General features: G+C 48.6%; 7 protein-coding genes across 7 annotated transcripts; 5 read left to right on the top strand and 2 right to left on the bottom strand.

Moving 5' to 3' along the window:
• Positions 1-2,327: 2,327 nt before the first annotated feature.
• On the bottom strand, positions 2,328-4,580 carry J4E85_009755 (uncharacterized protein; the record flags this gene model as incomplete). The annotated part of the gene is made up of 3 exons (XM_051473973.1): positions 2,328-4,364; positions 4,414-4,465; positions 4,513-4,580. 3 exons carry the CDS (start codon positions 4,578-4,580, stop codon positions 2,328-2,330), a joined length of 2,157 nt encoding a protein of 718 aa, XP_051322377.1.
• Positions 4,581-6,748: 2,168 nt separating this feature from the next.
• Positions 6,749-10,273, top strand: J4E85_009754 (uncharacterized protein; the record flags this gene model as incomplete). The annotated part of the gene is made up of 1 exon (XM_051473972.1): positions 6,749-10,273. One exon carries the CDS (start codon positions 6,749-6,751, stop codon positions 10,271-10,273), a length of 3,525 nt encoding a protein of 1,174 aa, XP_051322376.1.
• Positions 10,274-11,214: 941 nt separating this feature from the next.
• J4E85_009753 (uncharacterized protein) lies at positions 11,215-11,916 on the top strand (the record flags this gene model as incomplete). The annotated part of the gene is made up of 2 exons (XM_051473971.1): positions 11,215-11,817; positions 11,893-11,916. 2 exons carry the CDS (start codon positions 11,215-11,217, stop codon positions 11,914-11,916), a joined length of 627 nt encoding a protein of 208 aa, XP_051322375.1.
• Positions 11,917-12,644: 728 nt separating this feature from the next.
• On the top strand, positions 12,645-12,908 carry J4E85_009752 (uncharacterized protein; the record flags this gene model as incomplete). Its single annotated transcript, XM_051473970.1, is given in 2 exon segments — positions 12,645-12,857; positions 12,873-12,908. 2 exon segments carry the CDS (start codon positions 12,645-12,647, stop codon positions 12,906-12,908), a joined length of 249 nt encoding a protein of 82 aa, XP_051322374.1.
• A 1,447-nt stretch (positions 12,909-14,355) lies between these two features.
• Positions 14,356-15,750, top strand: J4E85_009751 (uncharacterized protein; the record flags this gene model as incomplete). Its single annotated transcript, XM_051473969.1, has 1 exon — positions 14,356-15,750. The coding sequence occupies one exon, from the start codon at positions 14,356-14,358 to the stop codon at positions 15,748-15,750; it is 1,395 nt and encodes a 464-aa protein (XP_051322373.1).
• A 2,046-nt stretch (positions 15,751-17,796) lies between these two features.
• J4E85_009750 (uncharacterized protein) lies at positions 17,797-19,273 on the top strand (the record flags this gene model as incomplete). Its single annotated transcript, XM_051473968.1, has 2 exons — positions 17,797-18,422; positions 18,751-19,273. The coding sequence occupies 2 exons, from the start codon at positions 17,797-17,799 to the stop codon at positions 19,271-19,273; spliced, it is 1,149 nt and encodes a 382-aa protein (XP_051322372.1).
• Positions 19,274-19,952: 679 nt separating this feature from the next.
• On the bottom strand, positions 19,953-20,939 carry J4E85_009749 (uncharacterized protein; the record flags this gene model as incomplete). The annotated part of the gene is made up of 1 exon (XM_051473967.1): positions 19,953-20,939. One exon carries the CDS (start codon positions 20,937-20,939, stop codon positions 19,953-19,955), a length of 987 nt encoding a protein of 328 aa, XP_051322371.1.
• Positions 20,940-26,650: the final 5,711 nt, after the last annotated feature.

The following is a 26,650-nucleotide window of genomic DNA, read 5'->3' as shown; positions in this document are numbered from 1 at the left end:
GTTTTCCGTGCGCTACAATTCTAGGGAAATGCGAGGTCTACAAGTTAATAAACAGAAACGCTGCGGATACATACTAGCTGCCTCAAAACACAGCTACCAACCAGCCCAGATATACATACCCTCCTGAAACCAACCGTCTGCACTAGAGCAAAATCTTTAGCGAACGTGATGTTTTATAGCCTATATCAGGTATGTTCCCCTTCTCGATCTTCTGATGGATAGTATAAACTGAATTGTCTGAACAACCTATCGTCTCTTGTCAGGGATTCCTTCTCACCCTGCCATCCGCACAGCGCTATACCTTCTGATGCTTTACCCAAGGCACTTAACGAGACATGCACCGTCACAGTGTCAATCATGTCGTCCGGTTCGCTCAGATACCATCCAGGTGAAACGTTGAACAAACGCAACGTAGTACCCATTCGTCGGAATCGATGATAGTGATCTCTTTTAGATCTTGATCTCAGGAAGACGCGGAATAACTCGACAAAACCCAGCGGCTTTTCAACCTCCGACAAATTTGATGTATACTCAGGCAAGTCGCGTAACAAGTCCTGCAAAGGAATTTGGTATTCGAGAGGCGCGTGCGATGAACTTTGGGTAGAAAGAAACAATGGATTGGCTGGGTCGCGATTGGCAAAGCGCAGAATCTCCAACAGATGCCACAGACAAGCCCTGTGACCTAGTTTGTGGTGTTTCAGTTCCGCTTCTACACGCTCATCATTAAAAGGAACCGTACCACTAGGTTCAAGGTATCTCTGCCACAAAAGACTGGTATCGTGTAGAAACACGTCTTCGATTTCGAACGTGAGCATTGGTTCGGCGGAAGGGATTGCATCATCAGATTTTGCACGACTAGGCGGCGTAAGACTCCTCGCCAAAAGCGCAGCCGAACAGATGCACGGGATGTGTCTGGTTTTCGCGAGTATTTGCGCGAATATATCCGTCCATGGGCTCCCGTAATCGACTTGTATCTGTTCCTCTGGATGACACATTGCGAGTAGAGAGAAAACGCGATCTCTTGGCACAGCGCAGTGTTTGTCGCGAAATCGACCTAGCAAAGACAGTAGGTTCATGTCCCGCAGTGGCTGCAATGAGTCTGGAGTATGAGAGACCTGAAACTGTTGGAAAGGCGTTTGCGTAAGGTCAAGACGGAGGCAATCGATTCTTTTGCAGAAGTCAAGTAGCGACAGCGTTGTTGCATTGAGTGAAACCACAACGTCCCTTGCGAGAGCAATTTCCTGGACGACCCAGGCTCTGTTCCAGTACTCATTGTGCAAAATGTATCTTCCAATCAAGTTCAAGTTCGTTTGTAACTCGAAAGGTCCGATATGTTTGCTGCCATACGAAGAACTCCTGGAGAGTAGCGTGGACATGCGATCAACGTTGGACGTTTTCCCAAGCCAGACATGGACGAGTCGCGCGCTAGCAAATATCTTGCCCATCTGAGCAACCTGATGATTTCTCTCGGTACCGTCTGATTGGTTTATGCACAAAGCATCGATCCAGTACTTCTTTTGCATGACATGTGACCACTCAGGCTCGGTGCTTGCCAGATGAAGAAAGTCATACAGGTTTTGGCGTATGGTGAACAACTTTCCGTCCAAGAATATGTCCTTCGATGTTTTTGGATCTTCGTCACCCCAGCGATAGGATAGGCATACATATTCCGACTCGATAGTCGCATGCGATATTCCACAGCTGATCAGCCCATCCGCGGAAAGACCAGGCGTGATCTTAATAAGCCGGATGGACGGTTGTGTATGATCCAGAGGCGCATGCCGGAAAAGAAGACGGTGCTCTGTCTCAGGAGAAGCCGTCATTGGGCTACGAGTTGCGTGACGTGCGCGAAGATGAAGCAGCGGGTGCTGAGGGTAGAGCGTATACAAAGCGGTGCGCTAATTAACGAGTGTTTCAAGCAAAGTGGTAGACCAAGGTGATGATATCCAAGCATGTGGTGTTGATGCCTGGGGCGGAGCTGCAGGTGGGGTGCCAGCCACTACAATCGTGGCTGTGCACCTGCATGCGCCTAAGCACGTTGAACAAGAAAGTAAACGAACATTAGTGTGTAAGCCGAATTTAACACAGTCCCTAGGGTAATGTAGACTTCCAAGAGGTAGATGTTTGGTTTTCGCTTCGAGGGGTTGTGAGGGAAGAACTAGGTGCAAGGGCCACCAAGCCGAGCAAAGCGCCTGCCTGAAGTAGCTAATTCTCCAGGATTTAGCCACGGTGATGCGCAAACAATCAGGCACGTTGGGCACAATGATAAAAATGTTTCTATTGCACTTGCTTCGTATGACTACGGGCTGTTCAAACTCGATAGCTAACTACTGCGTGATAACGCCATCCATCGACAGCTCCTCGTCTAATCCGACGTAGTACCTGATCCAGTTGAAGATGGACTTGTGCCAGAGAAGACTGTTCTGCCTGCTAGTCACCCAGTGGCCCTCATCGGGGAAGTGCAGGAAGCGCGACGGCACACCCAAGCTTTGCAGAATGTTGAACGTCTGCAGTCCCTCGGCCTGCACAACACGGTAATCGAGATCGTTGTGGATGATAAACTCGGGTGTGCTGGCATTGGCGAAATGGGCAAGAGGGTCCCAAAGTTCGTAGTTGGCGCGGTCGTTCCAGACCGTGCCGTTGTTGTCGCGTTGGATGAACCACAGCTCCTCGGTGGCGTAGGAACCGACTTGGTTGATTTTTCCGTCGTGGCAGACGAGGGCTTTGAACTCGCGGCCTAGGTCGTGGCCTTGTACCCAGTTTGTCATGTAGCAACCGAATGATGCGCCGGCGGCAATGGCACGGTCGGTATCGATATAGTCGACGTTGTCGCGGAGGTGCTCAAAGACCTTGACGAGATCAGTGTAAGGAGTTCCGCCCCAGTTAGCTTGAATCTTATCCGTGAAGGCTTGGCTGTAAGATGGCGATCCGGTGAATTGCGTTGCAGTAACAACGAAGCCCTGATCTGCCCAAGTTCTCAAGTTCCATCGTACGCTCCAGTTGTCTCCCTGAGTAGATTGTGGTCCACCGTGGATAACGAACGCCAGAGGGTACTTCTTGCTTGGGTCAAAGCCAGTGGGGTAGAAGACAAAGGTCTGGATATCGTCGCCGTCATCGTTGGTGACCCAGAAATTCGATACAGAGTCTGGCTTGAGACCCTCCAGCTCTGGATCAACTTCGTTGGCAGTGAAGAGGACATGCTTGTCCTGGCCAGGGTATTGTTTGTAGAACATCCGGCTGGTCCAGGAAGCCGCTGCTGAGACGAAAGCACTGCCGTCGGGTAGAACACCGAAGTCGGAAAGCACTGTATCAGGACCGGTAAAGTTGACGGGTGTGAAGTCGGCTGGCGCGTCTTCGGGAACAAGCCATAAGCGAACAGAAGCGTGCAACTCGGAAGTGACCCAAAGATCGACATCATCAGGACTCCATTGGAGACCGGTCGGGCTGGAATCCCAGTCTTCAGCGACGGAGCGGACTTTGCTGTTCATACCATCAATCTCCGCAACGTACAGCTTGTATTTGTCTGATTCGTAATCGATGCCATCTTGCTGTGTGTATGCCAGCTTGCTGCCGTCATGCGACCAAACAGGAGCACCAGATGCACCCTGAGCTGTCTCAGGGGCAGTAGTGCCAGGTCCGTTAATTGGTACAGCGACCGCGGATCCGTCAAATGGGGCAACGTAGATGTAGCTAGCTGTGTAGTTTGCCTTGGGGAGATCTGGGGATTTGGTACGGAAAGCAACCATGCTACCATCGGGAGACAGATCATAGTCACCCGGGTCGCTTGAGGAACCCTGGACAGGGCTCTCTGGGCGCGTCACAGTGTAGTTCATGCCGTACAACAGGTTCTTGAGCTCTCCACCATAGTTGTAGCTTCCGTTGCCGCCGTTCAGAACTCCGCTGAAGACAGCAACACGCTCGGCAGTGATGTAGTAATCCCAATGCCTTACAAAGTTACTGTCGTATAACTGTCCGAGACTCTTCGGGGCTGTGACAAGTTCGGGGTTGTATGCGGTTCCATTGCTTTCGTATGAGAGGCAATTGCCAACAAAGTTGATGCCTGACTCGGTTTTGACAGCCTTCAATCCAGAAAGAGGAGCATGTAGAGATGCTACCAAAGTTGGCTCGAAAGAGTCGCCACTGAGATCAGCAGTGTACAGAGTGACACCTCCGGGAATTTCCTCGTTGGTTGCGTTGAGGTAGAGAATGCTGTCCGCAGTGTCACCGACCCACACAACCTCCGAGGCATCGCTTCCGAAGGGCGCTTTGGTGATGTTTCCAGACTCGGTGTCAATGAAGTACCAAGAAGTGCTGGACTTTTCAGACGTCCAGTTGAATTTCGTCTCGGAGAACAAAGCACGGTCCTACAAAGTCAGCATCCAGCCACCATAAGAGACAAGCTGATCGACTCACTCCCTTGGGGCTCAAGTTACCAGTGCTTCTGCGAGGTGCAGCAAGCATGCCCCTAAGTATCGTCAGAATGAAGGTGCGCAAGCATTAGGCTGGACTTACTCGACTGTTATGGCTTTAGCAGACCCCAGCAAGAGGCCAGCGGCCACGAGCACCTTCTTGATGGCCATCTTTTCTGCACAGCTTGAGACGGATTCAAGAAGTCGGAAGTGCAGGAGAGACCTCTGTGAGATCAAGCCGGACTACTGGGACATAATTTGTAGTCCGGGTTATCGGGCGCGGCGTCACTATGCGGAGCGGAGCATCACAATCACTGCCAAGACGTTGAAGATACGCACCTGCCTCATTAGCCATGTGCCAAGGAAGCTTTCCACGGCTTAACCGACTTTTATTGAGCCGGCATCTGGGCAGACGTTGGACTTGTGCTTTTTGGACGATGATATCGCTGATAGGAGCGGGGTTCCATGGAACGCGCATGTTGTATTTGCAGGACCTGCCAGATGAAGCTTGAGACGGTGTGCGGCCTGAAAGAAATCCGGGTGACAGGAACGCGAGGGATTGCCAAGGTGTAGGGTAGTACGGATCTGTTCAGACGTGTCCCGAGCAGCCGTCACAGTGGTTCTGTGTTGCCGGACACGAACTCACGACGACTGTTTGAGAACCGCGATGAACTGCAAGATGACGAGATGGTTCACGGTGCTTGGCGCCAAGCAAATGCGTCCCAGCTGGACGACCAAACGCCTCATTTCTGCGTCCATTGCATCAACATATCTGAGATGGTCTGCGGATCTTTGTCGTGAACCTGTGTCTTCGTAGTCGGGAATCTGATGCAATGTCACTAGCTTGACCTTGATGGTGCGAATAGTGGTAAGTCAACTGCACCGAATTGCGTGTGGACCGTTGGTTTCGAGGAACAACCAAATGAGCCTTTAAGATTGATCATCATACACGTGAATGAAAACCATAGCCTCTCCAATCTCTGGAAAGAGTCGATGGCTGCGAAAGAGGCCGGTCGACGTCCACTTCTTGACGCAGATGGTCCTTTCGATACATGATGATAACGATAGTCAAACATACTACATGTGAACGAGCATACAGACACGTCAAATACGTCTTGAGACAGATGCTTACCACGGACCCCAGCTGAGGCCGGCTTAAGTCTGACTGAATCAAGAAACACCGTGTAGAAGCAGCCGTGAGCGCACCGAGCTACGCGTTCAAAAATTAGGCATGTTAATGCAGAAGACTCGCATTGTGGTCTGCGAATGCGGGATGAAACCTGGATCGACACGGCTGGGCAGGACGCTAAATTTAGTGTGCTGGCTGCGCCACTGCTCTAAGGCAAGAACAACGCGTTAATCAGCAGGTGGCCTCAACAAAAGACGGGCGGCAGCTGGCCTAAAGATGTCGATGTGTAGTAATACTGGGAAGCATGCCTTGATACTGGACATGTGATGAAATGTCGACTCTTGATATTGCTCAGTCCTGCCAATAGCGCTAGGGATGTGGCACTTCCGCATTCTGAAGTTGTTAAAAGTGTGTTTGCGGGCCAATCACATGCCGTGACATGCGCGTCTTCTCCGTCCGGATCGCGATTGAGCATAACAGGCCCTAATTCTCCTTTACACAGAGCTCCCCTAGTGGCATGACGATGACGTTGCGCCCATGCCTGGCCATAGTACGGGCTGTTAACGCGATGGATGCCGCCCTGTTCGCCAGTGCAGCCAGCTAAGGCCAGCATCATAGCCGTGGCGGCGCTGGGAAAACAGTCATTCCCGCACCTTCTTTGCGGCCAACCTCGAGTCGAAACGGAAGGAGCGTGTGTGCACCGTATACGAAGCTAGCGCCTTGTTGGTCGCGCTTCCATGGCCTGGCTTTCCTGATCCGCTGCACCCCACCGTAAACATTCGCCTCAGGAGTTTCACTACCAACGCTTTGGGTTTCCGGCTCCAGCTCTCCAACCTCACCCGCCTTCGATTCGTACACTCGCTATACGACGCTTTGTTATCGTCTTCTCGTCCATGCACTGCCGCTGCTGATCGCCCGGGTTCCGTCGCCCCTGCCAGCTCATCGGCGCAGCTTCCTCTGACGCCTGTTTCACTCCCAGCAGGCTTACCCTCGCTCGCCGTAGTACACTCTTCAGCTGTGCCCCAACGCATTCCACAACAGACTGCTCCGACCTACGCTCACCCACCGCACCCCCGACGCCGCCCACGAAACTCTACCGCCACGCCCACGCATACCATTGGAGACCGCCACCGGCCCATCTTTGCGACACAATCTCAAGACGATCGCGTTGAGACGCAGGCTGGAGGGTGAACATGAAGAGGGGGACGTCATGATGGCCGTTACCACCTCGCGCGATGACGCGCTGCGGCTGCCTGAGTCCGAACAGCTCACGATACCCTCGATACGACCCACACAGACGCCCCCACGATCGAGACGGAAAGCATCTACGTTGCCGGCCCTGCGCGCATTCTTCCCCCTTCTCGTCTTCCTCGCCATAGCCTCCTTCCTGCCAATCGCAAGCGCCGTATTCGTAAACTTTGAAGATTGCCTGACACGGGTCTACCTGGCCGACGGCAAGCAAACGCCCTACCTCCGCTTCACCCCCGAATACGTCTGGGCCGACTTCAGTCCGGATCACACTCTTAATGTCACCGTATACGGCAATGTCTCGGGTCAGGCCCAGCTTGGTGACTACCCACCATTGAACGACGACAATTGGAAGGACCCGAATATGACGTTTGGCAAGATTGTGAACCTCGCTCCGAACCATAAGCACTACACTACTCTGTTCTGGAACAACAAGGTCCTGACCTACAACGCATACAACGCGCCCGCCGCCCAGTTTTGTCAGTCCGTACTGAACACAAGCTGCCCGGTGGCTCCATCCTTCGGTGGGAACTTGAGCGAATTCTGGACCTTACCAGCTGTCAGTGTCGCACACAACTTCGGTAGCTCGTACGCATTCTCGACTTGGGCCTCGACACTGCGCATCGTTTCTGGTGACGACAATGCACAGGCTCTCGGCTGCATTTCTGCAAACATCACACCAGACCTCGGTAAAAAATTATCCGACGCGATATGCTACCTTCCGGCTGCCGTGCTCGCCCTCGTGGCTATTGCAACCGTGTTCGCGGCGACCTGCAGCCCATGGGGAACGTCAAACATCTTCCGCTGGACCAGTAACTATGGTCGAGATGAGGACCTGCTGCGGCTGGTCACGCCAGGATTTGGAGATTGTTTGCAGTACATCCAGTTCATCGTCTTGGCAGGAAGTCTCAGCCTGAACTACCCTGGTTACTTCCAGCCCGTCGTCAGCCAGGCCAGTTGGTCGTTACTCCTGTTTAATCAGAGTTTCGTCAGTCAAGGCAACGGCTCCCAGAGTCTTGTTGACGGCATCTACTTTGCTAACGGAACCTACGGCCTGAACCGCCTGGGTCAGTACGTTGGGATGAGTAGAGAGCGTGATATATGGGCGTGCATGGCCATCTTCCTACTCGTTCTGATAGCCTGTGTGATTGTGCTTACCCAGCTCGGCTTCTTTATACGCTGGCTCTTCCGCTGGATTACCAACACGCAAGATGGTGATCTGACTGGGAAGAACTGGTCTTTCACCGCCGGCAACATCATCCGTGTCGTGTACAACTACTTCATGCTTCCGATTATAGCGCTGTCCCTGTTCCAACTCGTAGTCGGTCCACGCTCGCCGGCTTCCGTCGTCTCCTCAGCCGTCATCATGCTGATCATCGTCGCCGGATCAGTTACCTGGATATTCTGGTTTATCTTCACCACACGCCCTCGTGCTCATTTGTTTGACGACCTCCCTACTGTCTTGACCTATGGACCACTCTACAATACCTACTCGGATGATGCCGCTCCATTCTCTTTCATCCCTGTCCTGCTCACTATCATCCGTGGCATCGCTATCGGCGCTATTCAACCGTCTGGCATCGCGCAAATCATCATACTTGCTATATGCGAAGTTATTCTGATCCTTACTCTACATGCCTTCCGGCCGTTCCAGTCGAATACTTCGATGAATGCGTACCATACCTTCTTCGCCACAATCAGACTCATCTGCGTCCTTCTTTCGGTAGCTTTCGTACCTTCCCTCGACGTGGATGAAGCACCCAAAGGCTGGATCGGATACATCATCCTGTTACTACACGCTATCGTTTTGGTCTTCGGCTTCTTCCTGAACGCTCTTCAGACAATCATCGAAGTTTCTGCCCGACTTGGTGGCGTAGGTGCGGACCAGCGAGGTGGTCTTACCGCGGTCTTTGGAAAGCGACAACTGTCGAAACGTAACGTTCATCGAAACACTCGTGGTAGTCTGAACTCGAACGCTGCCATGTTGTCACACGATGAGAACAAGAACATACAGCTCATGAACAGTCGATCTCGAAGTATGTCTGCCAGTTCAGCCGTGCTGTTGAATGGGCCTTATGACCGAGACAGCCAACGGGCAAGTGTTGGATTTGACGGCTTCAGTCAGGGCGACTACGGAAATGTCAGTCCAACTCCAGGATCGGGTCCGGTGCCCTTCACTTTCTTAGGTGGTGGGTCTTCTGGCCAGAGCTCTCGCCGACCAACGATGGGCACCATGGACGCCGCGGATCCATACTATCGACCTCCACGCCCTCGCAAGCATACGATGGATTCTCTAACCGCAGCTGCACCAGGCAAGGCGCCTCTGGGGAGTGCAGACATTGTGGACGCCCCCTACTCGGACAATCTGGACACTGAAGCTATCAAAGCCGGTGAAGGCCCGTCGCGTACTTCCGGCACACCTGCTCCAGCCTATCTGCGGTTGAATCGAGACGACTCGGACCCAAATCTTGATAGAAGGAACAACAACAATACCGACTATTCCGTGCGCGAGTCAGACTTTTACTATGGACTTCGTGGCCCTGCTTTGTCTTCTCAACCTACGCGAAAGCTGAAGACAGGGCCTGCGGATCCAATGAGTCCTGTCTCGTCGGCTACAGGTTGGTTCAAGAGCTTGAACCTATTGGGTGGGCGGAAGAAGGAAAAGAGCAAGGGATTTGAAGTGGTCAGAAGTACACGAATACCACCGCAGATGATGGCCGTGGAAGAAGACGCTGAGTCGCCAGCAGTCGTGCAGGAGCCATATCGGGACAGTCCTGAGTCACCTCCGCGAGCTCGGAACGCATCAGGAGGGTCAGGCGTAGCGACAGCGGCTGCCTTGGCTGGAGGGAGACGAGACTCTTCCGATAGCGACTCAGACACGAGTGACGAGGAACGAGATTACGATCCAGGCAATCGGATTTCGCCTATTGCACCGGCTCTGGGACCCATTGAGAGTTTTGGCGGAATCGAGCTGCCCAGTAGAATTGGGTCGCGTGCTTCCCGCGTTACGCAACCACCAGGACCTCCAAGTCGCGTGCCATCAATACCGCGCAAGAACTCACGTCGTACGAAGTCGACGGAAGCTGCTCTCATCCCAGACCGGCTGTCGACTGTTATGGACGTGCCGACGTCAGTAAGTCCGAGCAGCCAAAGACGAAGTCAGCACCTGCAACCGGGCGGACCTGGAGGCCTTCCCATTCGCCTACCCTTTGGATCGACCGAACCTTCACCAGAGCGCTCGCCTGGGCCATCAGCAGCATCGAGCATATACCGTAATGACGGTGTCAGTGAACTGAATGCGCCTCCAGCGATTGGTGGAACGTCGGAGCGTCCTCTCAGCACTGGTGTTGTCCAGCACCATGTGACGAAAGACAGCGTCCAACGTGACGTGTATGACGCGGGAAGTCATCTTGAGGCTTCAGCGGAGATTGTGGACCGCAGTCGCAGTGGCAGCACACAACACAGTGGGCGCAGCTACCACAGATGAAAAAGTCATTTCATTAATGTCTGTTTTCCCGTATACCATATTGGGATTGATAGATTCCCATTTTAATCTTGATCTTGGCGCAAAACGTGCGCTTACGAGTTTCCTTACTGTATAGTTGTGCAAAAGCGATTTTGATGGCGTTGGTTGGGATACACGAGCGATGGGCTCTTTTGGGCGTAGACGGGGCCACTACATACTTCTTGATACTTTCTATATACATAAGCGGAACGGAGTGCACAGGCACGAGTAGTAACGTACAATAGTAATTCCAGTCAATCCACGACTATTCATGGCAGAGGGACACTCCAAAGTTTTGGCACGTGAAGAGGGCCGACGAAGACGCGGCGACGCACCGTTGTTCTCTCGCAAGGCTAAGGCAGGCGTGGCGGCGCAGATGGTCGCGTGAAACCGCTAAGATAACGGCATAGTGGCGCCTGAGGCATTCCAACATTGGCCGGCCACGCTTAGAAGCCACGGCTCTCTGCTCACCAGTACGTGTCGCGTTGTGCGCTATTTGTCGCCTGGCCTTTCTCTGATCTATCTTCTGAACTCTGCACCTTCACGAGCGGCGCCTACAGCAGCGTGGTTAAAGTTCCCCTCGCCGAGCCGACGCGCAGGACCCACCCACCTCCGGCCTCTACACCGCAACCCAGCGCTGCGCGACTTACAGGCGGGTGAAAGATAGCTGCCCTGTGGCTCCAGGCTGACTGAAACGAGCAGCGCTATCGACGCTCCGAGTGCCAAAGCCCACACGCGACGCAGACGCCCAAGCAAGTGGCGGCATGTCGCCGTGAGCCGGCCGACCTTCTCTACGAAGACCACCCCTCCCGTTCACCATCACATAAGCCGTTGCTCACTCGCGCGTGAATTCGACGCTGTTGGCCTCTGTTGGCTCGCTCCCTCCGCTTTCGGTCGCGTCGATCCGTCACAAGCTCTCCCAAATGCCTCCGAACGCCAATCAACGCCCGAGTGGACCCTATTCACACCACTCCCACGCATACGGCGGTCAATATGACGGAGCAAGCAGCACCATAGACGGGCCACGCGAGGCTGTTATGGGCAGCAACTCCCGACACCATTCACAGGGCGTTGTCGCATCACACTTCCTGGCCCAGGACCGCGAAACATGGATGGACTTCCTGAGAGACGGTACCGAATCCACTGCCAACCAGCAACCACCGACTGCACATAGCAACCCCGCTGCCGCCACCGAAGCTCGCTCGAACCCTTCCCCGTCACGATACACCCTCCCAAACCGCCCCTCGCAACGCACCGACTCGTCCTCCTCCCGCAGCTCAGACCGCAAGCGACGTCTCACAACCGCCGACTCGCCCATGAGGCGGCCGTCGAGCATACGCATGCACTCGGAAAGCGCGGGCGACTCGAGTGCGGATCCCATCATGTTGGACTCGTCGCCTGCCTCCATCCGCGCATTACCTCCCACCCCGCCCGTCACATCACAAGCGAACACAGGCACCATGAGGAGACAAAGTGATATTGTGCTGCCGCCATGGCAGCCGGACAACGAAGTGTCTCAGTGTCCGGTGTGCAAGAAGCCCTTTACATTCTTACTTAGGAGGCATCATTGCAGGTACGTACCGCCAGACCTATCGTCGCAGTCGTGTCAGCCATCGGACGTTTGAGGTCATGTGCCTCGTCTGCTTAGAAACCTACAAGTTGCGCCCGTCTGGACTGTTTACTGACAACAAGAACAGGAAATGCGGGAGGGTCGTGTGCGCTTCATGCTCGCCACATCGTATTACTATTCCACGCCAGTTCATCGTGCATCCGCCGTCCGAGAATATAGCAAACTTCGTCGATCTGACAGGAGAAGACGAGAGCGCCATGTCAACTTTCGGCCCGTTCCGCAACCCAGCGCTAGGCGGAGGCGAGGAAGTCCGCGTCTGCAATCCTTGTGTACCTGATCCAAACTTCAGCCCACCTCCACGATACGATTCACTCGGTCATGGCTCTCGGCCCATCCCACCCCGATCTTCACAGGTCCCACCTCCACCACCCCCACATCCTCGCGCACACAGATCGTCGTCCAGCGTACATGATGCTTCGCGCGGCGCAGGCCAGAGCCATGCATATGGCACACGCGACCCCACAAACGAGAGCAATCAAAGTAGGAGAGTGAGCTATCATGCGGGCTCGCATATGGGAGAGCGGCGGCTGCCACCTCTCCCGCCATCTGCTATCGAGCAGCAACACCCACATCACCGCGCACCTCTCATTTCCCAAACCGTAGCTAACAACCGGGCCCGCAACGCACAAAACCGTGTGAACTTCGGGTACGGATCTTTCTCGGGGACCAGTCCTTTCAGCCAAGCCATGTCAACCCCTGTACCGCCTCCACTTCAACCTCAAAATGCCCAGCCAACCCGGCCTCGCCGCCAAATCCCTGAGGAAGACGAATGTCCCATCTGTGGCGAGGAGCTTCCTCCCCAAGGCCCTGACAACGACGATTCGGACCGCACCCAGCACATTGAAGAATGTATCGCCCTACACTCCGCTTCTCCAGGCCCAACAGCTGCACTCACGCCGCAAACATCTGCCAGCCTACCCACTCAACGCACCCGCGGTATGAGCAGTGCAGGTAATGGTGAAGGCGCCAGTAACGCAAATCGAATGAGCCATGCTGCGCGTGGAATGTTTCCGTACGTCGCGACTGAGAAGGACTGTGTTGATGAAGAGGGCAGACAGGCCGAGTGCACGATTTGTCTGGAAGACTTTGAATCTGGGGACAAGATGGCTAGGTTGGTTTGCTGGTGCAAGTTCCATGAGGTTTGTCTTTCCTTTTCCCAGTACGATGGGCCCAAGGTGCTAACATGTGTCTCAGACTTGTATCAAGGAGTGGTGGGATAAGAAAGGCCGGGGTGCTTGCCCCACGCACCAGTTGCAGGAGTAGCTGTGTGGTTATATCGATGACATCGACTGTTGCATATCCCACCGGTAGATACACTTGGCGCACCGCAGACTCTTGGGATTAGGAGCTTTCCTTTATCGGCGTTTTTGGTATACCCCTATCCTTCTTTATCATCATAGGCATTATCCTTGGTTTCGAGTGTCTTTGCATTTATAGACTCACTCTTCGTTCCTGATATGGGAGTATAGAAGAATATGGCATAGCAGTATTACTACACTCAATACACCGAAAACAAGCCCCATGGTGGGAAGCAACCTGAGGCTTTGGTTACTACAGTGATGGTCGTTATAACCTCAATCTTGCTGTTTCCATGGAGTCATCCATTTCCCTGCGGTCGTGAAGATTCGATAATTGATGTTTCCTGCATCGAGCTTGTGAGGAATTGTCAAGAAGCATTACCAGGGACGTCACTTTTGGGTTCAAGTGCGATCACCAGAAGACGTCGGCGGCGTCTATTGCGACTTCCTGCAGGCACCGGACTAGGGTGATGGAAGTGGGTCTTAAGGCTAGTCCCACGAGGCTGGTAAGGCGAGTCGAGTAACGATCCTCGACCCACTCCCAACATCGCATCTCAGCGCGTCACGTCGCCTAGTCTCCAGCCTCCGAACTTCTTTTGTGGCAGCCACATCTCGCGACTTCATCTCGACACAACAACCATGTTGACGCAGCTTCCTTCATTCCGTACTCAAAACCGGCTAATGACGCGTAAGCAAGTCCCATGCTACCCGCGCGAACGCGCCTCAGAACTCGGTCGTCCTTTGCTAGCTCTATGGGTGTGGAACTCAGCATCCAGCCCATTAAATAAATGTTTCCGCTTCTGGAGTGTTGCATCTTGAGAGTGATGGATCTGCCGTAGGTCGAGGCGAATTCGCATTCGCGCACGCGTTGGCTACAAATGAGGAAGCGGTGAGTAGGGCAGCCGCTGATGTAGTAACAAGACTATTAGTCAAACCTAGAATTTAGCTCTCTTGTTGTATACCCCGAGGCCATCGTAGAGGCGACAAACATATTCGCCGACACTAGATGAATAGCGCCGTCGTCCCGTCTTCGGTCCGCTTCATCTAAGACCTCTGATCGCTTGTACCAAAGTCACATCGTTTTTCTTTCCCGCACCACATCCCTCTCGTTTTATTCCCCAAGACCCTCTGCCACCATGGTACAATTACAGCGGCTAGGTTTATTGACTGTGGCGCCCGGTCTCCTTTCCTTGGCTACCGCCAATGAATACGATTACGACGTGCTCGTGGTCGGTGGAGGCTCCAGTGGCACTCACGCTGCCATCCAGCTGCAGCAGTCTGGAAAATCGGTTGCGCTCGTTGAGAAAGAGTACCGGCTGGGTGGACACACCAACACCTACAAGGACACGGCGACCGGCGAGACTTTCGATTACGGCACGCAAGTCCTCGTCAATACCACCACCGTTCGACACTTGTTCGACTCCCTCAACATTCCCCTCGCTCCTTTCAAGCCCGGTGGCCAGCCCAAGGCAGTTGACTTCCGGAATTCGGTCGTCGGGCCCTCATGGCCCGTCGTCGACGCTAACGCCTCTGCTGCGGCGCTGGACAAGTACGAGGCTCTTCTCACACAGTACCCAGACGACTTCTTCCGTGGATACCACCTCCCCGATCCCGTTCCGGAGGACCTATTGATGCCTTGGGGTGACTTCCTGCGGAAATACGACCTGGGCGCGCTGGCATATGATGGCTTTTTGCAGTTCCAAGGCATGGGCAACATCCTCGCCCAGCCTACCCTTTATGTGATGAAGCTCTTCAATCCCATGCAAGTCTCAGCACGCAAAGACAAGACCAAAGTCTCGCAAGCAAACCACAACCAGCAGGCGCTCTGGGATGCCGCAGAACAGAAACTCGGGATGGGCAACAGCTCTGTCGTGAAGTGTGCCAACATCAAGTCTATCACACGCAGCTCTTCATGCGTCACCCTGGTCGCTCAAACCCCATCAGGCACCCAGACACTTCGCGCAAAAAAACTTCTTATGACCATTCCCCCTAAGGTCGCCCTCCTCGACCAGTTTCTGGATTTAAACACGGAGGAAACAGACCTTTTCTCTCGCTTCAACAGCAGCGGTTACTGGAATGCAGTCGTGGCCAACACCGGTTTCCTACAGGGCGTCTCTATGTACAACTACGACGCAAAAGCCGCCTTCGGCATCCCCGGGCTGCCAGGCGCATACTATTTCACCGCCGAAATCGACAACCTCTATTCAGTGCAATACTCCACTCCCATGGAAGCCTCGGACGATTACTTCACCTCCGATATCCTCGCCACGGTCCAAAGGATACGCGATGCGCTCGATCTGCCTCCTGCCAACCAATCTACGACGATACAGGCTAGCAACAATCATTCGCCCTTCGCATTGAGCGTTTCGGTCGAGGAGATAAAAAATGGCTTTTACAAGCGTTTCGTTGCTCTGCAAGGTATGACGAATACGTTTTGGACGGGAGCGAATTGGGCTTCGGGGAGTTCAAGCACGATTTGGGATTTCACGGAGGTGGAGATTTTGCCTGCTATTCTCAAGAGTCTGGAGTAAACAAGTGTATTTGAAAGGGCTCGCATTAGTGGGAAAGTCTAGTATCTAAAATGGTCACTATTCTTCGCCGTGTGGTGTAAAATAACGTGGTGAAGTGATATTACTACGCTCACTGACAAAGATGTCATACAGAAGCATTCGTCTCCATGTTGTTATTGTAGACGACGGGGTGACATTTAGTTTATGGGAACTGTGTCTTCTTGCAGCGACTCAGGGGCGTTGATGTCCCAGTTCCCATAACCCGCGCGAATTGAAGTCCAGGATCCATCACTAGCCCATAATCTTGAACAAAGCTTGAGCCTTTTCCCTGGCAGATCCCGACAGCAGTATGAGTTGTAAAGGTACCAAAGAGATACCCGTATTCTTCCAAGTCCTGGGCCGATCGGGGCAAAACTAATACCAGTAGACAGTCTTCTATCATACAGTCCGTCTCTTAGCCCTAGCAGTTCCTGAAAGTCGGTCGCATCACGTGGTAATCTTATTCCCACTTCAGCAGGAGCGTAGTAGCAGATGTGGCTAAGAATTCCACAACGCTTTCGCTTCCCAATACTTCTCGAAATTTTCCCATTCGTGTCAATCTCTATGTACGGACCCCGCTGAGGACTGGACTCCTCTTTGCCTGATGGTTTACCGATTTCAGGCGCGAGGCTTTCCATGATAACGGCAATGGAGCATACACAGAGGGTATGCTCATCGCACTTCATTATTGAGTGCACTAGTTCAAAGATCGAGCAACCGTAATCGACCTTGATTCCATCTGATTCGGAGCACAAAGCCAATAGTGAGAAGATTCGATCTCTGGCGACGCTGCATCTCTTGTCTCGAAATCTCAGCAAAAGGCTTGCTAGAGGTTCGCCAACAGCATTCCGTCTTTTACTATCCAGCGCTATGATCTGGCCGATCTCTTCACTTCGAGCCCCACAAGATCGGCTAGCACTGAGCATCTCCTGAAGCCTCTCAATTGTCAACGTGAGCGGTCCGATTGCGATGCTGATGCGGCGTGCTAGTATGAGCTCCTGTGTAATCCATGCTCGGGTCCAATATCGATTATGAGCGAACTCTTCGCACACAGTCTCTCGTCCGTAGAAATCATAGCGCGAATTGTCCAATACCTGGGGGTTCTCACGATAATGTAAAACTGTCTCTTGTGACGCGATTCCGAGCCATGCAATGACGGCTTCAGCTGCAGAGTATATCCTCCCCATCTGCATGACTTGGTGATTGCGTTCGGCCGTGTTATCCTGGTCGATGCAAAGAGCGTCTACCCAATAGTGATGAGCCGTACGTGCGGCGTCGGATGTGGTGACCTTCAGGAAGTCGAAGAGATTTGGCTGGACGTAGTACGATTTTCCGTTTATTGATATAAGCTCTCTTGGTTCAGGTTCGCCCCACGCGTACGACAAGCAACGATAGGGCGCATGATCTGTGGTCGTATGCGATATGGAACATTGGATGAGGCCTTCAGCTGACAGCGTTGATGACATCTTTAGCAGCCTTATGGAAGGTTGGGAATGATCGAGTGGTTCATGTTCGAAGAAATCCATGGGAGAAGGCTGTGCTATACTTCGTGGTTTTGAGACTGGCTCATCCGCCAAAGTATCTGACGGGGGAAATGAACTTGGGGTCCCCATGATAGACCGCTTGAGAGTTGACTTTAGCTCGAGAAAAGGGAGGTATGAACGATAGATTGAGGTCGATGAAGAGTATCGTTGCTTCCGGTGCCATGTGGAAGCGCGGCTGGGTTTATGCGGGGTTATCAGCTGAGGCAGCCATAGTGGGCGCAGCATGCTCAGCCGCAACCCCGAAATCTTGCTGAGAACAGCAACGCTATCGCATAATTGAGAACATTAATCCAATCTAGAGGGACTGGTATGCAAGCCACCATGCGCGAGGGGGTTCGAACGCAGCGCTGAACTGCGCCTGTGTCTCCTGTCAGCATCCGGTCAAGAAAAGGAGCTGATCGCGCCAGTCCTCCTTTTCAGCCTTCTCTTTTGGCCCGCTATAAGTATTTGTCAGCTTCCATTGTGTTATCATCCGGCTATCAAGATGGATTTCTCCAAAGATCCTATCATAATGACCGACTCATCGGCACAAAATGGACAACGTACCAGTCCTCCTCCCCGCTTCGAGGGAAAGCCTTATCTGCAATGTCTCGACACGCTCGAGGATGCGTTTCCAGCGCTCAAGTCCTTCTTGGAAAAGCTAGCAAATGAGGGAGAAGCCGGCCGTCAGGCTGTTAGGCAACACTACGAGAAAGAGCATCAACGCACACCGGGCCGATGCTATTGTTTGGAGTTTAAGGCCAAAAGCGTCGTGGAGGTGGAAAAAGGTGGCTTTAAGAGCGCTGCTGCGCTCCGAGAGTACCTCAAGGAGAAGCCAGCCAATAAGAGCCGTGAGGAGAGACACAAGCGGCTCTTCATCCTTGAAGATATGGAACCGGACTATGTGGACGCACTGGGCCATCATCTAGGCGTCGACCCTCTGGTCTTCAGCGAGCAGATGAACACCTGGAACTTTACTGACTCCTGGTCCATCCCACATAGAGGATTACCATCGATGTCAGTGCCTGGGCAGTCATTCACTTTGCGCTATTACGAGCTGCGCACTTTGCTCTATCCCGATAAGATAGACGTTCTGAGTTTGCAGACCTCGTTTGCTGTGAATCGCCGGAGGTACGAAAGGTGGAAGGATATCGACATACCTTCGTTAGGCAAACTTGACCGAAGGCATGCTTTTGTAAGACGGTGCGCGTCGTTCTGGACATCGCAGAGCTTTCTGCCGGATGGGAAACCGGATGGCTTGGGATGGGATGGTAAGCTTCTCGTGTCGACCTCGCCTTCTGAATTGTGGCTAACTCGCGCTGGCTCTAGCGGTTCTTTTGGTTGACCCTGCGTTTGCTGCGACATGCAAAGAACCATCGAGAAAATCGACTGATGATTCATCGACGGCGGGGAAGGCAGGGAGCAAGTGTGAGATGGTCGGCGATATCAAACTCGACAGCAATACCCGAAAAACCTTGGATGACTGCTTGATTCTACAAGCTGGAGAGCCTTTTGACAGCAGGTCAGCACTCTGGCGAGCGCAAGACTGGGGCGCATCCCATGCCCTCCAGGAGACTTCACATCAGAGCTGGCCGTACCATAACGGATGTTCCACATTGGCCCCACTGATGTTCTCCGAAGTCGGTTTGGGGACAAAAGAGGTGAACTTTCCAGTTTTCCGGGAGAAGCGGAACCTTACCAGTGCCATGGATGAAATGGTGTTCTACTGGACCAAGCTTGCTACTCCCGAGCTGATCCAGGAGACGAACGAGAAATCGTCCAACGCAGCATACTACCTCCTAAAACATGTCGCTCAACACTGGGTCAACCAACTTGAGCTTATGAATACGACCATCGCCAGGGGTGAATGGTTCTCCGATGACTATCAAGCTCAAATCGATGACAATTTGAGTAAACAGAAATGGAAGCTAGACCTACTGAAGATCAACGAGATCGCCAAGGACATCAACTACATGCGTTGACATTTGAACCACTTCTGGCGTGCAATGTACCTCAACCTCGAACGCCTAGGCGTGCAATTGGGCTGCGAAAGTGTCGACGCGAATGCATCTCTCGCGATCCGAGACGCGCAAAAAGACTTCCTTACAATACACACAAGGATGCAGCCTTTGCGCGATCGTGCAGAAGCCTTGAACTCTGTCTCAAACGATCTCGCAAACCTCCGGGCAGCATTCAGAGGCGTCTCAGACGGTGAGTTCGGCCTTCGTCTCAGCTTGTTCGCATCCATCGTCTTTCCGCTTACCCTGCTTGCTGGCATTTTCAGCATGGGCGACGACTTTCGCCCGGGGAGGCCAAAATTTTGGCATCTCTGGGCTATCGGCATACCCGTTTGCGTTGTGGTCGCGCTCGGATTAGTGTATGGGAGAAGGCCCTGGGCAGTAGTTACTGATCTTTGGGAGTATGCAAAATCATGGTTTGTGAAGCCCGAAGATGAGAAGGCTGCGCAGCGAAGTGGGAGTCCGAAAAAGCAAGAAATGAGTTTACACCAATCAGGCGGTCGAGCCACATCAATGAGAAGGGCGGGTTGGAAGAACCAGGACGAGGAACACGGTGTTGAGAATTGAGTGAAGATGTGATAATCGGAGGTGCAAGGCTAGGGTGGGTCAGCCGAGGCAGCACGGGCTTGGCATCACAGAGGCGTCACCCCTGCATCACGGCAGCGATAGCTTCAAGCTGCGCCCGCTTACACCTCTGCGTTATAGTCGAATGCGTATCATCCTCCACCCTCAGAACAACATTCTCGTTGTCAACACCCAGTCGCGCTGCAATCTGCACTCCATGATTGGCAGGCACGAAGCAGTCGTCCTTGCCATACCATAACTGCACCGGCAGATCCTTCCTGATATCCTCGACCCGGAAACCCCAGTCACTACATATCACCTTCCCGTCTACCGCTACGCTATCGAACCCTTGTGCTCTCGCTTCACGAGTCGATCTTAATATCAGGCGAACGAGATGCTCATCTGCCATGAGCTCGCGGTCCCTTGGGTCCTTGATTGAGGCGAGGTTTGACGGGTCAAGCACACGTTGAAAACGCTCTTCGTCGCTCAGATCCATTCGCCCAAAAGCATCGCGGCTTAGGAACCATTTCAGGAGGAAGACGGGCGCGTACCTCCACCCGTACGGGATGCCAAGCTGGTGCAGGATGTCCGCTCCCCTCATGCCAATGTCCATTGGCCCGACCCCACATACAACGGATACGCATTTGAGCTGCGAAGCTGGAAGTGCTGCTGCGCATGCAAGAGTATAGGGGCCTCCTCCAGACGCACCCAGTACGGAGTAGCTCTCGAGTTGCAGATGGTCGACGAGACGTTGCAGGTCTTTTGGACAGTCTAGCAACGTTCGTTGGGAATTTGGCGTGCTCAAGCCGATTCCGGGTCTATCGACTGCGATTATCCGTAAGCCTAGCTCGAGAGCATTCTCCTGGTACGAAGCCGCTTCGATGCGCGATCCTGGAAGTCCGTGGTGATAAAAGACGGCATGGCCAGTAGGAGACCCGTACTGTGCGTAACCCAGCTTGCGTCCGTCGGGAAGCGTCAGTGTGTCTGAGGTATCATTCCCCAAGGGGTATCGACATCGGCGGGTGTCTTCTTCGTGAGCGGTAGTTCCATGCTCTTCTATGCTCATAGCTGTGTGTGATATGATGGGATATCCTGTGATGTACACTCGGCAAAGAGGTGTGTTGCGGTGTTCTATCTTACCGGCGAATCGGATCGGACGTGCGCACTTTAACTACCATCATTTCCACGATAGAACATGGTTTTATAAACATTCTCTTCGACGAGGAGAAGTTCCATCGGCACTGTCGGACAGCCGACTAACAGCATCAGGTGTTGTGCTTACTCCGATCCTTCCCGCGTTCTTGCGACGATTAGGCAGCAGCTCAGCCTTGCCAAAACGTTCAGGGTGAACGGCAACCCATCCATCTCCATTGTGTCTCGATGAGCGGCATGTGCCCGCCAACTGGTTTCGCGTTCGTGCTCTGACTGCTTCATAGCACGGGGATATCAGGGTGCCTATCTTTCTTTGCTACGTGGGAATCCGACACAGCTCCTGTACAGTCTTTGAAGCGCAAGGAAATATGGGCCGAGTTACCAGCACTTGAAGACCACTGCAATATCGAAATGCATTCGTGATGCTCAACGAAGTCATCTAAGGCGTACCTCACGATTTCGCCAAACAGTACTTCGACTTCATCGTAGGCGATGTGCCTGGTTTTGGTTCTAGTTGCTGCGGGTCAGAGTGCAAGGAAGCTACCCATTCAACGCAGACTCGGGTCTACGCTATTACCGACCATGTTATTCTGAGGTATCCGACCTGTCCAGACTCACACATACTAGCGACATACGCGCCCGCGTACCAGATTCTGCACATGCCTAATCGTGAAAAGGTCTTGGTTACATTAGCTAGATATCTGCACATACACTATGCAGTCATCAGGCCATATCAGCACACAAACGCCGTGTTACTTTACCACTCCCGCTTCAACATGGCCTACACCGACCAGTTGAGATAAAGACGAACTACGGAGTCCACGATCATGTAAGTACGCCTTAGCATCGTACTCCAACATTGGCAAGAGACGGCGAAATTTCCCCGCGTCCATGTATGGATTACCGCTTCCGGACCGACCAGTGTATGTAGAATGCAGGAGAGAAAAAAGCAGTCCAAGAGGCGTACTGTCAGCGCGTGCAGACATCCCGGTAGACACCACACCCGCAGCAGAAAAGTTCATTACCTTCTATGACGACGCGATTGCGTTGCGGTGCGTTGAAATCGCGAACACCCGGTGAAAGCTGAGAAAAGCGTTTCTCGACTCGCCACCACCAAAAGATCAGCGCAAACCACGAGGTGTCAACACCAACACATCCCAGCATCCACGCGCACAACGCAGATCACCAAAGAGTGAGGCTCAACGTTGCACGTGTCGACTCGAGTCACGATTCCACGCCACCGCAGCTCGCGAATCTGGCCCCAGAGTAAGTCCTCCGTCGATCGGGATGAGCGCGAAACCAATGCTCGGAACAACATACTCGCCTTCGCGGCTCGAAGCAGTGGAGATCGGCGACGTTATCGACGGCGCCCTGCAGCATGTGCAATTATCGGCGTTGAGCGCTTTGCTGCGTGTGGCTGTCGGCTGGTTGGCTGTTGTGCGACGTAGCATTCGCGCGTACCTCACCGATATCCAGACTGCGGTTCCGGCTCTGGGGGCCTCGATCCTGAAGACGTGTTCCGACAGCCTGTCACTCCAGACTATCGGGATTGCGTGACTAGCATGTGGTGCCCATGTTGTTGTTTGCGAGGGTAGAGCAACTTGTGATTGGCGAACTGGAGACGGGAGAATGTATGGCTGTGAGAGTGTGGATGTCAGGTAAAGCCGTGGCGGACCGTGGCGTAACGGGTCCGAGCTGCATGGGATCATCCTCTCACTCACAGATTGTCATCTTGATTATGTGAGCCAGACTTCTCACACACTACCATTGCAGTGGATCATGCCTATAGATTAGTATGCGAAGTAAATATTTTTACGTGTTAAATGCAGCGCTAGAGGCTTAGCGCGCTAAGCTCTATATTATTTAACCTACCTATACCTATTTATAAGTAGGCTATAAAGACTTTATACTTTATACTTATCTCTATATATATATACTATTGCTTATAATATATACTTAATATATTTAAATTATATATTAAATATAGCCTTAGCTATATTATACTTTAACTAAAAGTAATAATTAATTCTCTAAGCGTTTTTCTAATATAAACTACTTATATTATATTTTACATCTTATATCTTATATTACTTTATTATTACTCTATTATTACTCTATTATTTCTTTATTATTACTACTTTATAACTAAGTATAACTTATTACTAACTTAGAGCTACTAATTAAAGTAAAGAGTAGTAAAGTACTATTCTAGTAATATATATAGTACTTACTAAAATAACTATCTACTTTAGAGTTATATATATAACTATTATAATAAGCTATATACTTATAGTAATTAGAAATCTAATTATATAAAATAATATCTAAATCTAAAGTAAGAGTATTATAATAATAATAAAAACTAACATAGTAAAGATAGTATTAGTAATCTAAGAATCTTAGTACTAGATATAAAAAGTAGAATAGAAGCTAATAGCTATACTAAAGATATTATAGATAATATAGAGAATATAGATAGAGATTATATAAACTTTTATAGTAGTATTTATAATAGTATTAAGTATAATAGTAAGGCTATTAGTAATATAAGAAGATATAGTTTTAATAATTATATAAAAAGTAGTTTATATAAGATAATTAGTATATATAAAGAACTTAGAAACTATATACTATACTTATAATATTAAATACTAAGCTAATCTAATATTTAACCTCTAATATATAGAAGTCTATCTAGTAAAGCTTTCTAAGCAAGATAATAGTATCTATTTATAAACTAGATATATTATTAAGATAGTTAATAATATATAGTATAGAATAAGTAAATATATCTAATATAACTATAAAAGTAATAAAAGTAATAAAGATAAAGACTATATAAAGAGATATATTATTATACAAAGAAGTTCTTATAAGAAGATTATCTAGTAAGTAAAGTAGAATATAGAAGTAAGTAATAGATATAGAGCTATTAGTAAATACTACTATAATATAAGCCTAAATATTAGCTATAAAAGTACTAGACTACTACTTATAAGATAAATATTAATAAAAGTAGAAACTATAATCTAACTAAGATAATAATATAGTAATATATTACTTTATATAGCTACTTATACGTAGTCATAAAAGCTATAATAATATCTTAGCTTTATATATATATAAAGAAAGATTAATAATACCTATATATTCTATAACTAGTATTAATAGAGATATAAATAAATAGTTTTAATATAGAACTAGATAAATTAAGAGTAGCTAGTTAAGAGCTTTATTAAGTAGATAAATAGATAAGTATATATTACTAATATAGCTACTTTATTTAGTTATCTATAACTATTATAAGACTAAAAATAATAGTAAAGATCTATTTTTATTAGTAAAGCTTAGACGTAAGTAATAGAAAGTAGAAATATACTAACTATAATGTATTTACCTATACTCTAGTATTAAAGACTTTATTAAACTTAGTAAATATATACTTCTAACTTTAGACTTACTTTTATAGAACTTTTAAAGAGTTATTAAAGATACTATTAATATCTTTAAAACTAAAATCTTTACTAATATTTTACTTATTTATATCTTTAAAAAACTTTTATATAAGATTATATAAGATCTTATAGAATAAATAGAGTAATAGCTTCTTATCTCTAAAAGTTATAGCTATATCTTTAAGTTACTTAGCGTAACTAGCTAGTATAGTATCTTTCTAGCTAAAGTATAGTATATTTAGTGCCTATTATATATAAGATATAATAGATAGTTATAAGTAAATAAAAGTAAGTAGAGAAGTAAAGATATTTTAGAGATAGAAAAGATAAGTTTAAGTATAAAATTTTCTTTATTATCTACTTTACTTTTATACCTAGATATAGTTCTAAGTAAGCTACCTTTTTTTTCTATAAATATAATATAACTTTTATATATAATAATACCTACTCTAAAACTATAGAAGATATAATATTAGTTAGATATAGTTATATAAGCGCCTAGCTATAACTTATCTATCTAACTTCTATAAGAAGCGCTAGCTCTTATAAGCTTAATATAGATTATAAGTAGTAGATAAAAAGCTAGTAGAGTAAATAAAGCGTCTTAGTTACTATAGAACTTATAAACTATAATAAAATTTAAGTCTACTAGTAAAGAACTTCTAGTTAATACTACTAATAGTAGAGTTTCTAATTAAAGCGCCTAGTTAGTGTAAGGTATAATATCTAGATAGAGTACTAATAAGTAGTAGAGCCTACTAAAGTTTTATTCTCTTTATCTAGAATATAGAGTAAAGTTATAATCTTTACTATTATATGCGCTAGCCTTATCTAGTTAGTATAGATATTATAGCTCTAGAAATTATATAAAGTTCTATCTAATTAGAAGATTAGAAGAGTAGAATACTATAGCTAGATAATAAGCTATATTAATATTACTACGCTTAATAAAAGTATTATTAACTTACTATCTAGCGCTAATAGTTCTATCTCTACTATAGTAGAGGCTAAGTACTAACTTACTATTTATATATATATAAAGATTCTCTATTTAATAGCACTTATAAATCTATATTACTATCTATATATATTAAAGATACTTAGCACTTTTTTTATAAATTTATAGAAAAATAAGTAGCGTATTAGTATTACTACTAGGTTTCTTAAAGTAGTAAGATTAAGTACTAGTACTACTCTTACTATCTCTAAAAACTATATTAAGTTATAATAGACTTTAAAGTTAGCTTACTATACTAAAGTAAAGAGTCTAAGAGAAAGTATAGTAGTTATTATAGATACTTATATAAAACTAAGATAATATAATAAAAAGATTATAATATACTAAGAATATTTAATATTAATTAGAAAACTTAATATATTACTAGGTAAAGTAATTAAAATCTAGAAAATACACTAGTTTAGAATAGGTAAGATTTATAACACTATACTAAAGTAGTAGATATTAGAGAATCTTATAATAAGAGAGTAGTATAGTAAGACGCTAGATAGGTTCTATCTAATAATAATATAGGCTTTAGGCGCTTTAGACCTTTTTCTCTACTAATTTACTATCTTTATATAGCTTATTAGTAGATTCTATTTATAATATATAAGTTATAATTACTATACTTATAGTAAATACCTAGATCTATAAGATTAGTGTCTAGCGTAGCGTAGCTTAAACTTCTAAAACTCTAAAGTATATTATAAAGTACTTATTATATTTACTAAAACTATTTAGCTTATTTTATTTTATATATCTACTATAGTTACTTTAATAAGTATAATACGCGTACTTATATTAAAGTATATAATAATACTATATATTCTTTTTCTCTTATAAGAGCTTACTTAAGAGATATCTACGTCTTTCTTCTCTTTTAATAATCTACTATTTCTATCTATATTATAGTATTACGTAACGCTTTCTTCTACTAGTACGTAAGAGTATAGTAAAAGTATATATTAGATAGTATATATATAATAAGAGAGCTTAGAGTAATTCTAAGTTTAATATATAGATAGTTAGTATTAGCGTAAGTATAAGTATAAGATAAAGTAGTAGCTTTATTTAAATAACTCTAAGATAATATAAGTAGCTACTACTAGCTACTATTTCTAAGATACGTAAGTAAATCTTTAAAGAGATAGCGCTATAGCTAGATATAAA

Source organism: Alternaria conjuncta (genome assembly GCF_024043145.1).
Source record: "Alternaria conjuncta strain BMP 0040 chromosome Unknown scaffold_18, whole genome shotgun sequence".
Classification (NCBI taxonomy): Eukaryota; Fungi; Ascomycota; class Dothideomycetes; order Pleosporales; family Pleosporaceae; genus Alternaria; species Alternaria conjuncta.
Note: the sequence above shows the minus strand (reverse complement) of the source record. Positions and strands in the feature narration are given on the sequence as shown.